At 46.3% G+C, this 17146-nt stretch overlaps 1 protein-coding gene across 1 annotated transcript in view; it reads left to right on the forward strand.

Annotated features, from left to right (window-relative positions):
• Nucleotides 1-1472: 1472 nt before the first annotated feature.
• The window catches only part of LOC308674501 (solute carrier family 2, facilitated glucose transporter member 11-like), a gene marked incomplete at both ends in the record, with an annotated part of 33359 nt that continues 17685 nt past the window's right edge, over nt 1473-17146 (forward strand). The window contains 6 exons of the mRNA XM_081339014.1: nt 1473-1496; nt 13512-13610; nt 13836-13996; nt 15448-15572; nt 15868-15997; nt 16989-17137. Of these exons, the coding sequence (XP_081195140.1) occupies nt 1473-1496; nt 13512-13610; nt 13836-13996; nt 15448-15572; nt 15868-15997; nt 16989-17137 (688 nt within the window). The remainder of the gene's footprint in view (nt 1497-13511; nt 13611-13835; nt 13997-15447; nt 15573-15867; nt 15998-16988; nt 17138-17146) is intronic.

Raw genomic sequence — 17146 nt, forward strand, 5'->3', positions numbered from 1 at the left:
TACGACTTCGCAACTAACAACAACAAAATTTAAATGGAAAATTTGGATATTTAGATGTTAAATACTGAGAAAATTATGACTGATAAGAATTGTTCAAATATTAAGGAGAAATTAAGTTTAAACAAGATTTATGAAAATAGGATATATGGTAAACCAATGAGATGATTTTTATAAAAATAACACTAGTTGATAAGAAAAAAAAAGTCACATATGGACATTATTATTGTTGGTATAAACATGGAAGAAAATGTTTATATTTAATCATTTATGCATTGAAAGTATTAAAAATTATATTTGTTTAAGGTTGAAGGAGAATACTATTGGGAGAAGAGAAGATCAAAGAAATATACTATTAATCAATATACTAATTATGGAAGTATAAAAATTAATTATTAATGACTGTTAATTAACTATTGCTTGTGTGTTTTTTCTAAAAAAAATATGAACTAAGACAACACACTGTACACCAGGCACTAAGGATTGTTATTGCAAAAAATAATAAAACATCTTAAAAAATTAAAAAAATGTGTGTAGTTGCTATGTTTTATCACAGTGATTCACCAGTTCTCTTGAACCAGATATTGTTTAACTGAACTGTTGGGACACTCATTCATGAGTATAGAAACTAATGAATCTGTACTTTAGACCATCATGTATCGGAGATATGAACAAATCCCTGTGATGCTCTCCAAGCCCAGCGAGATTCAGCTTTATGTGGGTATGGACTTCTTCTTGGATGCTGACCTCCTAGAAATGACCCCGGACCAGAGGGAGTTAGAGAGATGCCAACAGCTCCACACAATGACCAAGAGAAGTGCAGATGCCATCCAGATCACAGAAGTGATCCGTCATGGCCAGGGTTGTGCTGATGCAAGCCAGACATTTGTTCAAAGAAGAGGATTAGGGAAGAGTGGTTGCAGAATGTCTCTGTGTCAGGATGGGGGTGGGTGGAGGGTGACATCACATGCCTTTTTAAGCAATTGCTTAAATGTTGCCTGCTGTGATCAGTGAAGAAATGTCGATTTGAGTAAACGTCACTAACATTACATTATTTGGGTCCAAGAAAGTGAATTCATCTGGTCTACTCTAACCAACTGCTAGCAGAAAGTTTCATATCTATAACCATCTCACACATGGTTTTCAGGACTCAGTGAGGCAAGAGGAAATTTATATAACCTGATGGCAGCAAAGGGCAAATATTTCCCAGGTCTGTGGGTGTTAGCAGAAGCTAGGCAGTTTCTGATCCTTTAATTGGTCATTGTATCTACTGCTGGGTTATTTATTTAACCCCAAAGCTCCAACTTTGCAGAGAAAGCAAAATTAATAGATTAATTGGAAACTTGCATGGCAAAGTTTAACTTTAATTAAATGGGGCCAACTGCTAATTTCTGCAGTAAGAGACCTCTTTGAAAAGCAGCCCATGTGCCTTCCAGTTACAGGAAATTAGTTCCTGTTCACTCCTTAGCTAAGAGATGGCTAGCTTCCTCTCAGATCTGGTGAGTACTGGGCTACCTATCATTTACCCCCCACACCCCACACACAAACGCACGGAGAGAGGAAAAGCTCCGGATGGCAAACCTCACTGGGAGTTCTCCTTGCTTGTTTGTTCTGTTTATAGCCCACCTTTCTTAGGACTTGTGAAGGGAATTACCAGAGATGCTCGGCTACCTGAGCGAGGCATTCTCTCTCCAAATGCCTGCCACTTTTTGGAAGCTCGGCCCCAATTTCCCGGAAAGGGGTGGGGGTGCTGTGAAAGTAGCACAGGGAGAGGATGCTGCTGAGCACCAGCTGGAGCTGGGGAGAAGGCTGGGGATGTCAGGGAGAGTACTCTAAAAGACAAGAAGTGGGATTCAGCGATGGAGCTCCTTATTGCGCTGGAACATTATGGCATTTTGTGTTCTGAGCATCCGACCCTACAACATGTCTGACAAGACATAAATTAGTTTATTAGTTTAATGCAGAGTTTCTATTAAAACATCCCTTATGTGCACAATTAATCAGGAGGAGTCTGGTAGCATCCTAACATGTTTGATTAAAAGGCAAGCAACGCAATATCATTAATAGGAGAAGGGCAAGCACACCTCTTTTCTTACCCCATTAGAAATCTTGAAGTCCTCTGTCAGGTATCCCCCAAGGGTAAATTTAATCTGAATGTGATTATTTGTATATAGTGTCATGATTAAAATCAATTACTTTTTTTTCAAATTCAACCATCTAATTTAATCTACAGCTTGTTCCTATTAATAGGATCAAAAGCTGCATGAATTAGTCACAAAGAAAATAGTTTTCCATTGTCATGTTATTTATGAAATGATGCAATATAAAATCATGGTCAACTGTGGAGTAACCCTGCCTGGGACTCTGCAAGCACATGGTTATCAATGAGCTGGTCCTCTAATTTATTGTCTAGATGTTGCCCCTGACATTAATCAGGCTAATCGGTTTATAATTTTTTGCATATTGAGAACACTATGTCTGTGTTGCATCACTAAGATGTACATTAATTAGAGAATTAGCAGAAGTGGGATTCTTCTTTGGACACTCTAACATTTAGAAAGCTCTTGTCTTCACCCCAGTTGATGTTTACCACTTTCCAGAATAAGGTTGTAGGAGCAAATGACAGAGTTCTTTTCTTGTGCTTTAGGAGTGGTGGTAGGGGTGGTGGTCCCCACACCACACCAGGACCCCAAGGCCCCACCTGTGACCCCAAGGCCCGAGGTCCCCCGACCAGCCATGTTGGCTGCTGGCCAGGTCTTCCATCTGCTCCTGACCAGGGTCCTGAGGTGCTCCGGACAGGGGCCGCAGGGGGCGGGCCCTCATGTGACGTGCTGAGACTGGGCAGGCTCTGGAACCTTGGACTGGCCAATTGGAAACGGGATGGGACGGGACGGACCGACACGATTGGGTCCCAGCGAGAGACCACCGGCCCGGTTCCAGCCCGGTTCCGGCTCCTGGCCGCCAACCTCCCCAAATCTGTCTCGCAGGACGTCCATAGTTTGTCTGCCTGGGGCAGTGGAGTAACGCCACTCCTCGCCATTGTCCTCCATCAGGCACCGCTCCCTCCATTCCAACGAAGCCCCCTTCAGCCGGGTCTCCTGGCCCCAATCAGGCCCTCTGTGCCCCAGGGCAGAGCCCAGCCACCACTCCCCTCCGCGGTCACGGCTTCCGGCCTCCTGTGGCTCTACCGCAGAGTCCGCTGGCAGAGGAGGTCGCTGTTTTGGCCTTACCATTGGAAGCGCCTCCTCCCCCACTTCCACCACTTCAGAAGGCGTTGCAGCAGCCCCAGCCGCGTCCTCTGTAGCAGCTGCTGGAGCGGCCCCTTGCGTGCCTTCCGCCATGCCCGACTCACCCAAAAGGTCACACAGCAAAAGGAGGGTAAAACGCTGACTTACTCTCAGCCTCGTCCGGAAGAGCAGGAAAGAAAAACGCAGCTGGAACGAGTGCCGAGTCCACAGGAAAAGTTTATTGCAAAGCAAACAGCAGTCCAAAGGAAAATGAAGTCAGCATTGGCTGCTACCCGCAACCAACACTGCTAAATACCCACCCAAGGCAGACACCCATACTCCACCCAAATACGCCCACATCCGCCCGTCCCCTATTTACACCCTGCCCTTCCCTGTCAGTGTCTTTTGCCCCTTGCCCTGACACCCAGCGCTCTCCGCCCGCCAGGTAAGCTCCCACCCAAGCCTGAGACCACAGCCCCGTGACCCACCACCTTCATTCACCACAACCATTTCCCACCCAAGGACGGCCCCCACCCGACCCTGGACCTCGGACACCCCTCCGCCCCCCACGGACCCTGGTACCGCCAAATTCCCAGCCACGCTGGTGGGCTCAGTGGGTACAGTCCCTCGCCACGCGCTCTGGAGGATGGGAGCCAGCAGCTGCCCCTCAGCAGGCCTGCCGACACTGTGTTCTCCTGTCTGCACCAGCGTCGGCCTTGATGCAGGAAACACGGCGTGAATGAGCCCGTCCCCCGACGAGGAGGCCACGGAGCCTGCCGGCACCGGGCGGGGCCCGGAAGAGCTGTCCTGAGCATGCGCACACCTCACAGCTGACCGGGAAGCCCCGGGACGCCGTCTTGGGCGCTTTGCCGGTTGGGAGAGCGTAGGTGCCGTCCGCCGCGAGGAAGGTGCACCCGTGGTGAGACGGGTGCGGTCCGTGTCTCTTGCGAGCCGGGAGAGCACGGGAGGCATCCGTGGCATGGGAGGTGTGTCTGCGGAGAGATGGGTGGGGCCTGTGTGCCCCGCCGCGAAGAGGGCCCATGGGCGCGGTGCTGGACGTCAGGCCCCTGCTGAATGTCGGCCCTGCGGGGCGCGACACTAGGGTTACATGTGAGGAAGCTTAGGAAACCTGTGAAGTTCAAGCAGTTTGATGGCAATCTAATAGAAGGCAAAGCCGCATCCCATTTGACAGAGTCGGTGCAACTACAATTTGGGGACCACCAAGAGACTATCTGCTTTATGGTTGCCTCTAAGATAGCAGAGGATGTGATCCTGAACCTGGCTTTGTAGCCAGTGGGGTGGGAGGGGCAGATCTATTGGGAGAAAGCCTCTGAACAAATCATTATAAGGAAGTCAGGCCCAAGTCCTCCAAACAAGGGGGGAAAGCAGCCTGAGAAGGAAGGGGGGTTAAGGAAAAACCCCTGAATGCAGCAAGGGAGCATCGGGTGGGGGGGAGCAGCAATCTATCCCAAGAGAGTAACGAGACCTGAAGATGCTGCATCTTGCCAATTGTCAGTTCTAGTGGCCAAAAATGAAGAAAGACATTGAGAGTTATGTGAGGAGCTGTGCTGTTTGTGCAGCTAGCAAGAGACTGCCAGGGAAGAGTCCGGGACTGTTGCAGCAGGTGGCTGATCTGACCAGATCCTGGGAGGAGATAGCTAGGGATTTTGTAGTGGAGCTACCGGAGAGTTGGGGAAGCGCGGTGATCTGGACTGTGATAGATTTGTTTTCCAAGCAAGCCCCCTTCATCAAATGTGCTGGACTCCCTTCGGCCCAGAAGCTAGTGAAGATGTTTTTGCAACACATCTACCAGCTACATGGAACACCTAAGCACATCATTTCAGATTGTGGGGTCCAGTTTACTGCTAAGTTCTAGAGGGAGTTTGTAAGGATGATTGGGTCCTCCCAGGGGCTCAGTTCTGCTTTCCGAGTATGAATGGATCTGCAGAATGAGCTAATGCAATAGTGGATCACTACCTGTGTTGCTATGTCAACTACCAGCAAACAAACTGGGCAGAGCTTTTGCCATTTGCAGAGGTAGTGTATAACAATGCAGTACACAGCAGCATTGGTTTCACCCCATTTAAGTTAGCCACAGCGGTGGAAGTGCGAATACTAAAGTGCCCATAGAAGCCCCCCTCCTCAAGCACCCTAAGTGACTGGGTGGGTTCATGCCAATGGGTCTGGAGCAATGCTAAGACGGCTTTAATAAGGAAGTCGAAAACCAGGGGGGAAAAGCAGATAAAAAATGGGCTCCTCAGGAAATGTAGAAGATAAAGTGTACCTGTCTACTAAGTATCTTAAGTTGAGACAAACTTGTAAGACGTTAGGGGCGAAATTCCCCTTCACAAAATCATTAACCCAGTGACAGTAGACTAAAACTACCAAGGTTGTTGGGAAAAGTGCACCCGTATTCCATTGCAGTTTGCTGAAGCCATACAGGGGATCCACAATGAGACCAGTGGGGGAGGCAGCCCCAGCCTCAATAATGGTAGAAGGGGATATGCATTATGAGGTTAAGCGAATCCTTGATTCTAGAATCCACAAAGAAATTACTGTACTTAATCCAGTGGGAGGGTTATCTGATGTCAGAAGCTAGATGGGTAAAAGCCCAGCATATAAGAGTGGATTGTTTGATAAAATGATTCCATGCTAAGTGTTAGATAGCATGGGCTGGACCGTGATGGAACAGATGACAGCCAGAGGTTCAGTAACTCAGCTTTATTGTGGTAGTCACTTCATTCTCCCGGAGCCCCTTTTAGCCCTTTAAATACTCTGGCCAGCAAGCTCTTAACCAATCGTTTGCGTTGGAATGTCCCGCCAAAAGCTGGCCGGCCAATCAGAGCGTATGCTGACGCCACCTGCTGTTGCCAGGCGCCGAGCTGTCAAATACCAATAACTATGTACACAACACCCCTTCCCCCCATATAAGAACAATAACAATAAACAGAATAACTTGACATAACTTGACTTGTACTTTCTTGCTTGCCACCCATACTTTGACCTTATGCCCTTATGAAGTCTTCCAGATAAGCTGGTGCCTTGCGAGTCCTGCAAGAATGCCTTATAGGCTGCTCCACCCTGGCTGGTATCAGGTCTAGATCTTCTTCTCCCCCACTGTCCTTGAGGGCTGGGTCAATACGTTGACCACCCTGGTCCAATGTTATAGTAGCTGGTTCAGTGTTTGTAAAGGTCTCTTGCCACTCCAGTGTTTGAGAGGCTGGAAGGTACACATCCAGGGCCCTTGAAGGTGTAGGTGAGCCTGGGGGGAATGGTGCTGACTGGCGGTCTTGGGCCTGTTCAAATTGCCGGTTTTCTTGGGCCCGTTTCCTTAGCTGATCGATGTGCCGTCTAAAGTGGCGGCCCCCTTCCCCCTCTATAATGTAAGATAATGGTCCTGTTTTATCAATTACCACCCCTTGCACCCAGAGGTCCCCAGAGGCATAGTTCCTGGCCCATACTTGGTCACCAATGTTTAACTCCCTGACGGGAGTGGGCTACTCCACCTCAACAGCCACTCGATCAGGGTGCAGTCTGTCCAATTTTGTAATGAGATGCTGGCCCCAACGCAGTTCAGCGGGGCTCTTGCCAGAGGCTGTTGACGGTGTGGAATGTTGACTTAACAAGAATTGAGCCAACCTTTGGTGCCAATCACCAGAGATGATGCGTCTCAAGGCGTCTTTAGTCGTTCTTATCATTCGTTCAGCAAGGCCATTAGTCGCCGGGTGGAAGGGGGTGGACGTGATGTGCCTAATCAAGTTGGTCCTGATGAAAGCCTGGAAATCAGCAGATTTAAATTGTGGGCCATTGTCAGATACAATCACATCCGGCAGACCATGCATAGCAACGAGCCCCCTAAGCACCTGCACAGTTTTGGCAGTAGTCATGCTTGTCACTGGAACCACCTCCAACCATTTAGAATAACTGTCCACAACCACTAAAAAGAGCTGACCCTGGAAGGGGCCTGTGTAGTCTATGTGGATTCTTGACCTAGGTGTGTGTGTTGGCTCCCATTTATGAACTGGGGAGCGAGGCTGTTCTGACCGGGATTTCTGGCACTGGTAGCAGCCTGCTACCTGTTCCTCTATTGCTTTGTCGAGGCCTGGCCACCACAAATAGCTATGTGCCAATGCTTTCATCCTTACAATGCCCGGGTGCCCTTCGTGTAGGGCTTCCAGGACTCTGTTTCTCAATTTGTCTGGAATCACGACCCTGCTACCCCATAACAGACAGCCTTTATGGGAAGACAGTTCGTGCCTCCTAGTAAAATATGCCTGGAACTCATTCCCTGGGCTCTTTTCCTGCCATCCAGAGGCTACCCAAGTTAACACCCTGCATAGGATTTTATCAGCAGCAGTACTGACTGCTATGTCTTTAGCTTGGAGAGGGCCCTCAGGAAGTTCCTGGATAACTAAAATATTACTAGCTGGGGCAGGGTCTGGCTCACTCACTGCTAGGGGCAACCTACTTAGACCATCTGCGTGGCCCATCTCCTTCCCCGGTTTGTACACCAATTTGTATGTATATGCAGAAAGGAACACGGACCACCTTAAAATCCTGGGAGACAGGATTTGTGGGGTTGCTTTGTCAGTTGTAAATAAGCCTAACAGGGGCTTGTGATCCGTAAAGATGGTGAATTCCCTACCATAGAGGTAGTCATGGAACTTTTTTACGCCTGCAACGAGGGCCAATGCCTCGTTATCAATCTGGGCATAGTTCCTTTCAGCTTTTTTTTATTGAAAAGTTTTACAGTACATTTTTTAAATAAAAAACCCCTCCTTCCCCCTCCCCTCCCCCCAACTCTCCCCTACCCTACCCTCCCCCCTCCCCGACTTCCCAGAGCTGAATACAGGGTATAAACTTACAAACATAAGCTAAAATATGCTAACAACAAAAATAAAACATTAAATTCTATCGCACTTTAACTCTCCATAAACATACCGTATTTTCCGGCGTATAAGACGGCTTTTTAACCCATGAAAATCTTCTCAAAAGTCAGGGGTCATCTTATACACCGGGTGCTGAAACTTTAGGGACAGGGCTGGCTGGAAAACCTGGAGCGAATCTCCCATTTAGTCTGCGCATGGAAAGCAGGACCAATTGGAGAAGAAGCTGCAGTCTGTGATTTTTTTACAGGCTGGGGTCTGGGCGTCTTTCCTTCTAAAGTTGAAGAGCAGCTGTAGTCTATCCCAACTTGAAAGGCAGGTGGGGAATGCCACAGCCAGAGCAGCGGCTTAGCTCTAAGGACACATTTGACTCAGGAACTGGGTGGGCTGGCTGGAAAACCTGTAGTGGATCTCCCATTTGGTCTTTTTTTTTTAATCCCATTTTTATCCCACCCTTCTCCGAAGACTCAGGGCAGCTTACAATTTAAAGCACAAATCAATGTGCTTAGCAATAGCCTTCATTCTATGTATATGCCTGCTTATTAGGGCTTTCACACACACCCCAAGCAGCATTATTACAAAGTCAGCTTATTGCTCCCAACAATCTGGGTCCTCATTTTACCTACCTCGGAAGGATGGAAGGCTGAGTCAACCTTGAGCCTGGTGGGATGCGAACCTGCACTAATTGCAGGCAGCTGGTGTTACTTAAGACTCTATGCAGGGAAAGCTTTAGAGTGAATTAGGAAAAGTGAAAAAGTGAATTAGGAAAATAGGGAACGGTTGCTGGAATTGGGTATGTGTAGTTTAACGAAGAGAAGGGTGAGGGGTGACATGATAGCAGTGATCCAATATCTCAGGGGCTGCCACAAAGAAGAGGGAGCCAAGCTATTCTCCAAAGCACCTGAAAGCAGGACAAGAAGCAATGGATGGGAACTAGTCAAGGAGAGAAGCAACCTGGAACTAAGGAGAAACTTCCTGACTGTTAGAACAATTAACCAGTGGAACAACCTGCCTCCAGAAGTGGTGAATGCTCCAACACTGGAAGTTTTTAAGAAAAGACTGGATAGCCATTTGTCTGAAATGTCCTGCCTGAGCAGGGGGTTGGACTAGATGACCTCCAAGATCCCTTCCAACTTATTATTATTATTATTATTATTATTATTATTATTATTATTATTATTATTATTATTATTATTATTATTATTATTATTATTATTATTATTATTAAGTTTAATCCACTTGCACTGTTTTATGTTTACATGTTTGATGACAAACAGCCTTATGTTTATAAGTTACAGTTTTCCTACTAAGTACCTGCATGTCATAAGCATTTGAATTAAAATTACCATATTAAAATCAAATCTGATGTTTTTTAATTTTTATTTATACGGTGAGTATAGCCCAAACCCTATAATTTAACAGGAAATGTAGGGGGTCGTCTTATATGCCCAGTCGTCTTATACGCCAGAAAATATGGTAACTATATTACTAACAAATAACTAATAACTAATAATACATCGTATACCACTACTTATTCAAATGCTAAATGAAACTTCTTAGTCCCATATTTATTCTGAATATATTCAATCCATCTTCTCCATTCCACAATATATTTGTGTTTATTTATTTATTTATTTGTTTTTATAAACCGCCCTTCTCCCGAGGGACTCGGGGCGGTGTACAGAATAAGGTAGGTATACAGAATGAACAATAGTGAAAAAACAATAGTAAAAAACAAACTGGGACCCCAATTCGAGCTATCAGGCGATTGTTCTTTCAAATATGCTGAAATCTTTGACATTTCCGCCAAGTTAGAAACTTTCAAAGTCCACTCTTCTATAGTAGGCAGTTCCTCCTTCTTCCAATATTGCCCTACTAGAAGTCTTGCTGCCGTAATTAAATTCAACATCAATTTAGTATCTATAACAGTAAAATCTGTAATAATACCCAACAAAAACAACTGCGGAGAAAACCTTATCTTTTTCTTAAAATATCTTTTGCATGTTCCACCAAATTTTAATCCAAAAAGCTTTGACTTTTTTACAAGTCCACCATATGTGAAAGTACGTTGCATCCTCACAACCACACCTCCAACATTTGGGCTAGCAGTCAGTGGCGTAGCGTGGGGGGTGCAGGGGGGGCCGGCCGCACCGGGCGCAACATCTGGGGGGGCGCGCTCGCACTGAGCTGCTCAGGGAGCCCCAAGGGCTGCACAGAGTCGGCTTGGCTCCGCTCTCGAGCTGCTCTTTCTTGCAAAGCGAAACGAGTCCGGCAGGTGAGATGGGCGGCCACATAAACTGAATAAAATAAATAGAAGCGCCCAACTCTCCGCCCAGGCTCAGGCCAACCGCAAGCGCCCCGCAGGCGCCCCGGCAGGCTTGGCCGAGCGAAGACGGACCCGCCGGCCGGCTGGCCTAGCTTTGTGCGCATGCGTGGCTTTATTTAGCGGGGCTCACGTGCGAGCTTGAATGCAGCGGCTCTTGCAGGTCGGAGCCCCGCCCAGCTGCCCTCGAGAGGGACCCGGAAGCATCCCACATGCGCGCGACTCTTCTTGGAAAGTCTACGCCGCTGCGGGGCGCGTCTTTTCGGCGGTGCCATGACGTCACCGGGTTAGGGGGCGCAAATTGCCCCGGGTGCTGGCAACCCACGCTACGCCACTGCTAGCAGTTCGGATACATACTTGCTAATTTTTTAGGGTCTAAGTGCCACCTATAAAACATATTATAAAAATTCTCTCTTAAATTTTGGGCCTGTGTAAATTTTACATTACTAACCCAAATCTTTTCCCAAGTATCCATTGTTATAACCTCCTGGAAGTTCTGGGCCCACTTTATCATACAATCTTTAACAAGTTCCGTTTCTGAGTCAATTTCTATCAGTGCATTATATATCCTTCTTATATGTGCTTGACCTTGATCTCTAATTTGTTTTACCAAATTTCCATCAGTTATTGAAATACCAACTTTCTGATCTTCTTTCCATCTTGCTTGTAACTGCCCATACTGAAACCAAGTTTGCACAATCTTTTCTTCTTTTAAAATATTATATGGCTTTAATTGCCATACATTCCTTTCTATCCTTAAAATTTCTTTATATGTAATCTCATCATGTTTAAATCCAACATGTATATTTTCTATTGCATGTTTAGGTATTGCCCAAATTGGTATTTTGTAATTTAACTTATGTCTATATTTTTTCCATACTCGCAGCAGAGCATACTTTAATATATGTATCTTAAACACATTATCCACCTTCTTGTCATACAATAAATATGCATGCCAACCAAATAACAAATCATAACCCTCAAGATTTAATAATCTCCCTTGTGTTAAATTGAACCAATCACTTATTGATGATAAAGCAGCAGCCTCATAATATAATGTAAGATTAAGCATTTTAAGACCACCTCTTTCACGTATATCTTGCATTATATCTTGTCCTGGTCCTATTAGATCTCTCAGCAGCTTTTGATACCATCGACCACGGTATCTTGCTGCATCGTCTTGAGGAGTTGGGAGTGGGAGGCACCGTTCTGCGATGGTTCTCCTCCTACCTCTCGGGCCGTTCACAGACGGTGTTGGCAGGGGGGCAGAGGTCAACCCCTGGGCCCCTTAGTTGTGGGGTGCCTCAGGGGTCGGTGCTCTCGCCCCTCCTGTTCAACATCTATATATGAAGCCGCTGGGAGAGATCATCCGTGGCTTCGGGGTGAAGTATCATCAATATGCTGATGATACCCAGCTTTTCATCTCCACCCCGAACCAACCCAGTGATGCCCTCAATGTGATGTCCCGTTGCCTGGAAGCGGTACAGATTTGGATGGGAAAGAACAGGCTCCGGCTCAACCCGGCCAAGACTGAGTGGCTTTACGTAACGACTTCTTGTTTAGTCCAAGAGGTTCCATCTTTGGTTATAGGAGGAGAGATCTTACCTCCTGTTGATAGAGCACGCAATCTAGGCGTCCTCCTGGATTCACGACTCAGTTTTGAAGATCATATTGGAGTCGTGGCTAGGGGGGCATTTGCCCAGATTCGCCTGGTACACCAGTTGTGCCCCTTTCTGGACCGAGATGCCCTACGTACAGTCACCCACGCACTCGTTACCTCCCGTATAGACTACTGCAATGCTCTCTACATGGGGCTGCCCTTGAAGACCACCCGGAGGCTTCAGCTGGTGCAGAGTACAGCTGCACGGGTAGTAATGGGAGCACCCTGATATTACACCCCTCCTGCGTGAGCTGCATTGGTTACCGGTTGTCCTCCGGGTGAGATTTAAGGTGCTGGTACTTACCTTTAAAGCCCTACATGGCTTAGGCCCGGGATACTTGCAGGACCATCTGCTGCCGTGAACGACTTCCCATCGCCCTGTACGCTCACAGAGAGGGCCTCCTCAGGGTACCGTCGGCTAGACAATGTCAGCTTGCGACCCCACAGCCCCTTTTAGCCCTTTAAATACTCTGGCCGGCGAGCTCTTAACCAATCGTTTGCGTTGGAATGTCCTGCCAAAAGCTGGCCGGCCAATCAGAGCGTATGCTGATGCCACCTGCTGTTGCCAGGTGCCGAGCTGTCAAATACCAATAACTATTTACACAACACTAAGTATCCCCAGAAGCCGGGACCAGTACAAAGGAAGGATTAATAAGCAATGATGTGTATTCCTTTTTGTTTTCCAGGTTCACCCTCCTTTCTAGGGGGCCAGCCTGTCAAGCTACAAAATTTACTGTTTAAGACTGCCATTGTGCTTCTAGCTTGCCTGCAGTTAAGGGGGGAGAGGGAAGAGCTTGGGATTCACAGGTACTCCCTATCAGCATGAGAGCCGAAGCCACTGAGGAAATGTTTTGGCGAATCGAAGTTTCTTCCCATAACAATTGCTGGAAGATTAATTGGACGATGTGACCTGAACTGTCAGAGATGGAGGGAAAGTTTTACTCTTTTAATTATCTGCTTCCCACCATATTGCCAGAGCTGGTATTCTTTTTAATTTGCAGGTGTGATATGCCTAATAAAGTTTACATTAGAGATCGCAATGTCTCTGGTGGTTTGTTGGGATTTTCAGCTGGAACTTTGACATTGGCACGTGGAAGTTCAGTTCTGTATTTCTGAGCTCCCAGCGGGAAGATCCCAGAACACTTTTCTCTTTGTTCCAGAGGGGAGATTTCATTGGTGGAAGGCCTGAGAACTCTCCAGCTGGACAGAGGTTGTAAAGAGATTCAGTCTGATTTGTGGGGGGGAAGGCAGCCAGACTTGGCACCTTCCCCTGGGGACCCCCTAAAGGAAGAGTTGATCAGAGAAGCTACACATTATTCTAGGCTGCAATCCAGCCTCATGGATGTCTTTCCCCTCTCTTGAGGGGATGCAGCTTTAGTAGGAAACTGGTGTTCCCTTAATGTGTTTTCTCTTTCCAGATTCAATACCGGGGACTATTCCAAATGATCCTCGTGCTGGGAATAGGGGGCAGCTTCCCTTATGGGTTTCACATTTCTGTTATAAACTATCCTTCCAAGGTAAGTGATAGTGCCCCTTCCTTTCTATGGGCTTTTTCTTCAGTCCAAACATTGGTGCTTCAGCCAGGGGCAGAGAAGGCTGCTCATCCAGGAGTTCCGGGACCTGGGGTGCCCAGAGCGGTGGGGTGGCTGGGGCTTTGTGCTGGGGTGGCTGAGAGGTAAACTCATGTGAAAAAGTGAAGAAACTCATTAACTGTAAAATGAATGCATTTTCTTTATCCACAGCATATTAAAAAATTCATTAATGAGACCTGGCTGGAACGACATGGCTCACCACTGCCTCAAGAGAATGTTATCTTGTTGTGGTCCTTCATAGTATCCAGTTACGGGATTGGAGGACTCGTAGGGAGTGTCTGTTGTGGATACCTCACCACAAAATATAGAAAGTAACTTCTTCTCTAGTTAGATCTGTCTATAATGTGGCCCTTACTTCTTATCTCCAAGTACTAAGTATTCAAAATGTTTGAAACTGTACATTGGTTGTAGCCATTTGGCACCCTACTCAGGGTGTTCACACGGCATGGTAAAACTAAAAGTCAAGATGGTGGTCACAGTACTGCCCTGCGATACTCCTTCCTTGACGTTAAATATTTCCAGGGCCTTCAATCTCTCAATTTTCTTTCTTGTCCTTCTGTAAACCTGAGATTACAGATAGTCCTGTATCTGCACTGTCCCAGGGTCATGTGACCACCATTTGCAACCTTTCCTTCCAAAAAGGAAAGTCAATGGGGGAAGCCAGATTTGCTTAATGACTGCATGATTCACTAAACAACTATGGCAGAAAAAGGTTGTAAAATGAGGCGCGACTCACTGAGTGAGTACCTTGCTTAATAATGGGGATTTGGGGCTCATTTGTTGTTTTCAGTCAAAGACTCTGCATCTGAACCCTCCTTATGTGTAGTTCTTGATAAACAACCACTTATTCATCCACCAAAGTTACGATGCTGCTGCATGAGTGGTACTTACAAGGGGTCCTCAAAATTCTGGCCTCCCCAGCAGTCACACAGGGTGCTTGGCAACCAACTCGTACTTAGACAGTTACAGCCCCCAGCACTCATATTTCACAAGTCACTCAAGTAAGTTCCCTCCGCAGCAGCCTCCCACAGCCCCAGCAGCACTCAGGCTGCCCCTCCTCACTGGCCTCTCCTCAAGCACCCTCCTGTACCCTGCAGCAGCCACCCCAAGCCTCAACCCACTCAGATTACTCCTTGCCAGCCCTCACACCCCCTCCTGTTGTTGTTTAGTGAATCATGCAGCAGCCTCCTACCTCCGCCCATCTGCTTGTGAGCTACCTGGGATCTGCCTCTTCCTGCCAGCTCCCCACTGACCTCGCTTGTTGCAAGCCAGCAGGAAGTTGTCAGGAGATCCTCACTTAACGACTCGATCCTCACTTAATAATGGTAATGATTGCCACCGCATTTTATGACTACATTGCTCAGTGATGGAAAATCGAGTCCCAATTACAGTCATTAACCAAAGACTACCTGTATATGGTGACATCAGTTATGCTTCCATCTTGCCCCTCCATCCTGCTCTTCAACAGTTTCCCCGGGAAAGACTTGGTTTCGATCATTCCTGAAGACTAAATCCAAACAGAATTTGAATAGCACTGTTTTTTCTTTGCTGGTGGTTAGCATTCTCCTCCTTCATTTGGGAGTGCATGGATACAATCCCCTTGCATGGATACAATGTGCTGCCCTGATGAATTGCTCTGCAAATTATAAAAGTTCATATTTCAATAGAAACCGAAAACAATTTAATGTGTGCTGCTGATAGAGTTGTGCTTTGCTGGGAAACCACTGAAAATGCCTATCTCTCATGCCCCCCCCTGTTGCAGGAAGAAGTGCCAGATGTTCACCAACCTGATCATGCTGACTGCTGCCCTGTTCATGGGGTTCAGCAAGATGGCCAAATCTTTTGAGATGATTCTCCTTGGACGCCTTCTATATGGGATTGGCATTGGTAGCTATATAGGGTTGGCATATGGGCAAAATTCTGCTGTGATCCAATGTTTTAGAGGAGAGGCTGATTCAAGAGTGGTTAACTCAGAGTCCTTCTTGACACAGGCCTCTCCCCCTCTCTCTCTCTTCCCTTCTGATTCACTTGGTGTCATTGTAATCCTTCTCACTCCATTGCCCATAACTCAGTAATGCCTCTCTGCAATGTACAGTAAGATGGTTTTAATGACATGACCTCTTAGGTGACATGCTGGCCAATTCTTCAATACTCTTCTTTGCCACCCTTTTCCTTTCTGAAGGGTTTTCTTTTAATATACATCCTCAATATGTGGGAGAGATTTCGCCAAAGAAGTTGCGGGGATTTACAAATGCCACAGTTGCCGTTTTTCTGACACTCGGCAAAGTTGCAGGACAAATCATTGGTCTTGGGTAAGTAATTTTTCCAAAACACACTCAGTGAAAGCCATTTAAATCACCAGATGTTTGAAGGAAACACTTAATTTAAGCTTCAATTTCACAATTGAACTGGAGCATTGAACCTGAAGATGTGAAAATATTATGACATGAACTGGATTATTCATTATCTTGATAATTGTTGTACAATTGAAATCTGATCAGCCATCTCTTTTTTCCTCTAAAAATAAATGATCTAGATACAGATGAGGCAAAAATATTTTGAAAATGTTATGGTAAACTCAGGAACATAAATTGTAGAATCTCAAGTTTCTCACCTTCTTGGATGCAATTTCATTCCACAGAATTTCAAATAGGCCACACAGTGTGGTCTTGCATTGCTTACAATAAGAGTGACTTCCCAGTGGAAAACCTCAAATTCCCACTTTTTAAAATCACATAATAAAAATATTACCTTCACGTTGTCTGATAATTACACAGATTATTCGCTGTTTAAACAAATCTGTATTATCTATTTTAGTTTAAATTTAAATTTTAAATACCATTCAATCTCAAGAGTCTTGGAGGAGGAATTTTCTTCCATCTTTGCTTAGTGGAGGGAAGAAGATTGCATAATCCCCGCCCCCATGCTGGGTGGCTCATTGGCTCAGTGGTCAAGACACAGGGCTTGTTGGCTGGAAAGCTGTCAGCCCAGAATCAAGACCCCAAGCTCCATGTCATAGGATGAATAAATAGGTTCTGCTTTGGTGGGAAGATAGCAGTACTCTGTGATGTCATGTTGGCAACATAACTGTGAAACGTCTTTGGACAGCGCTGGCTCAATGGCCTTGAAATGGAGATGAGCACCGGTTCCTGTAGTCATCAATGAGTAGCAAAGTAAAATCCGCAGGGGGAGTCCATTATTCATGCCAAGAGATTTGCAGAGTGTGGTGAATAAAGTAGTGAGCAAATAAGGTCTGGTGGAGAAAAACCAAAGCCTTCCCTTATGTTCTTCCTTTTTCTGCAGGGAAATTTTGGGCTCCGAGTCCTTGTGGCCCCTGCTGTTGGCTTTTAGTGGGCTCACAGCCACAATCCAGTTGGTGATGCTCCCATGCTTTCCTGACTCCCCACCGTACCTTCTGATACAGAAAGGCAATGAAGAGGCTTTCCTGAAAGGTAGGATCC

Source organism: Vipera berus (assembly GCF_964194415.1).
Source record: "Vipera berus genome assembly, chromosome: 14".
NCBI lineage: Eukaryota > Metazoa > Chordata > Lepidosauria > Squamata > Viperidae > Vipera > Vipera berus.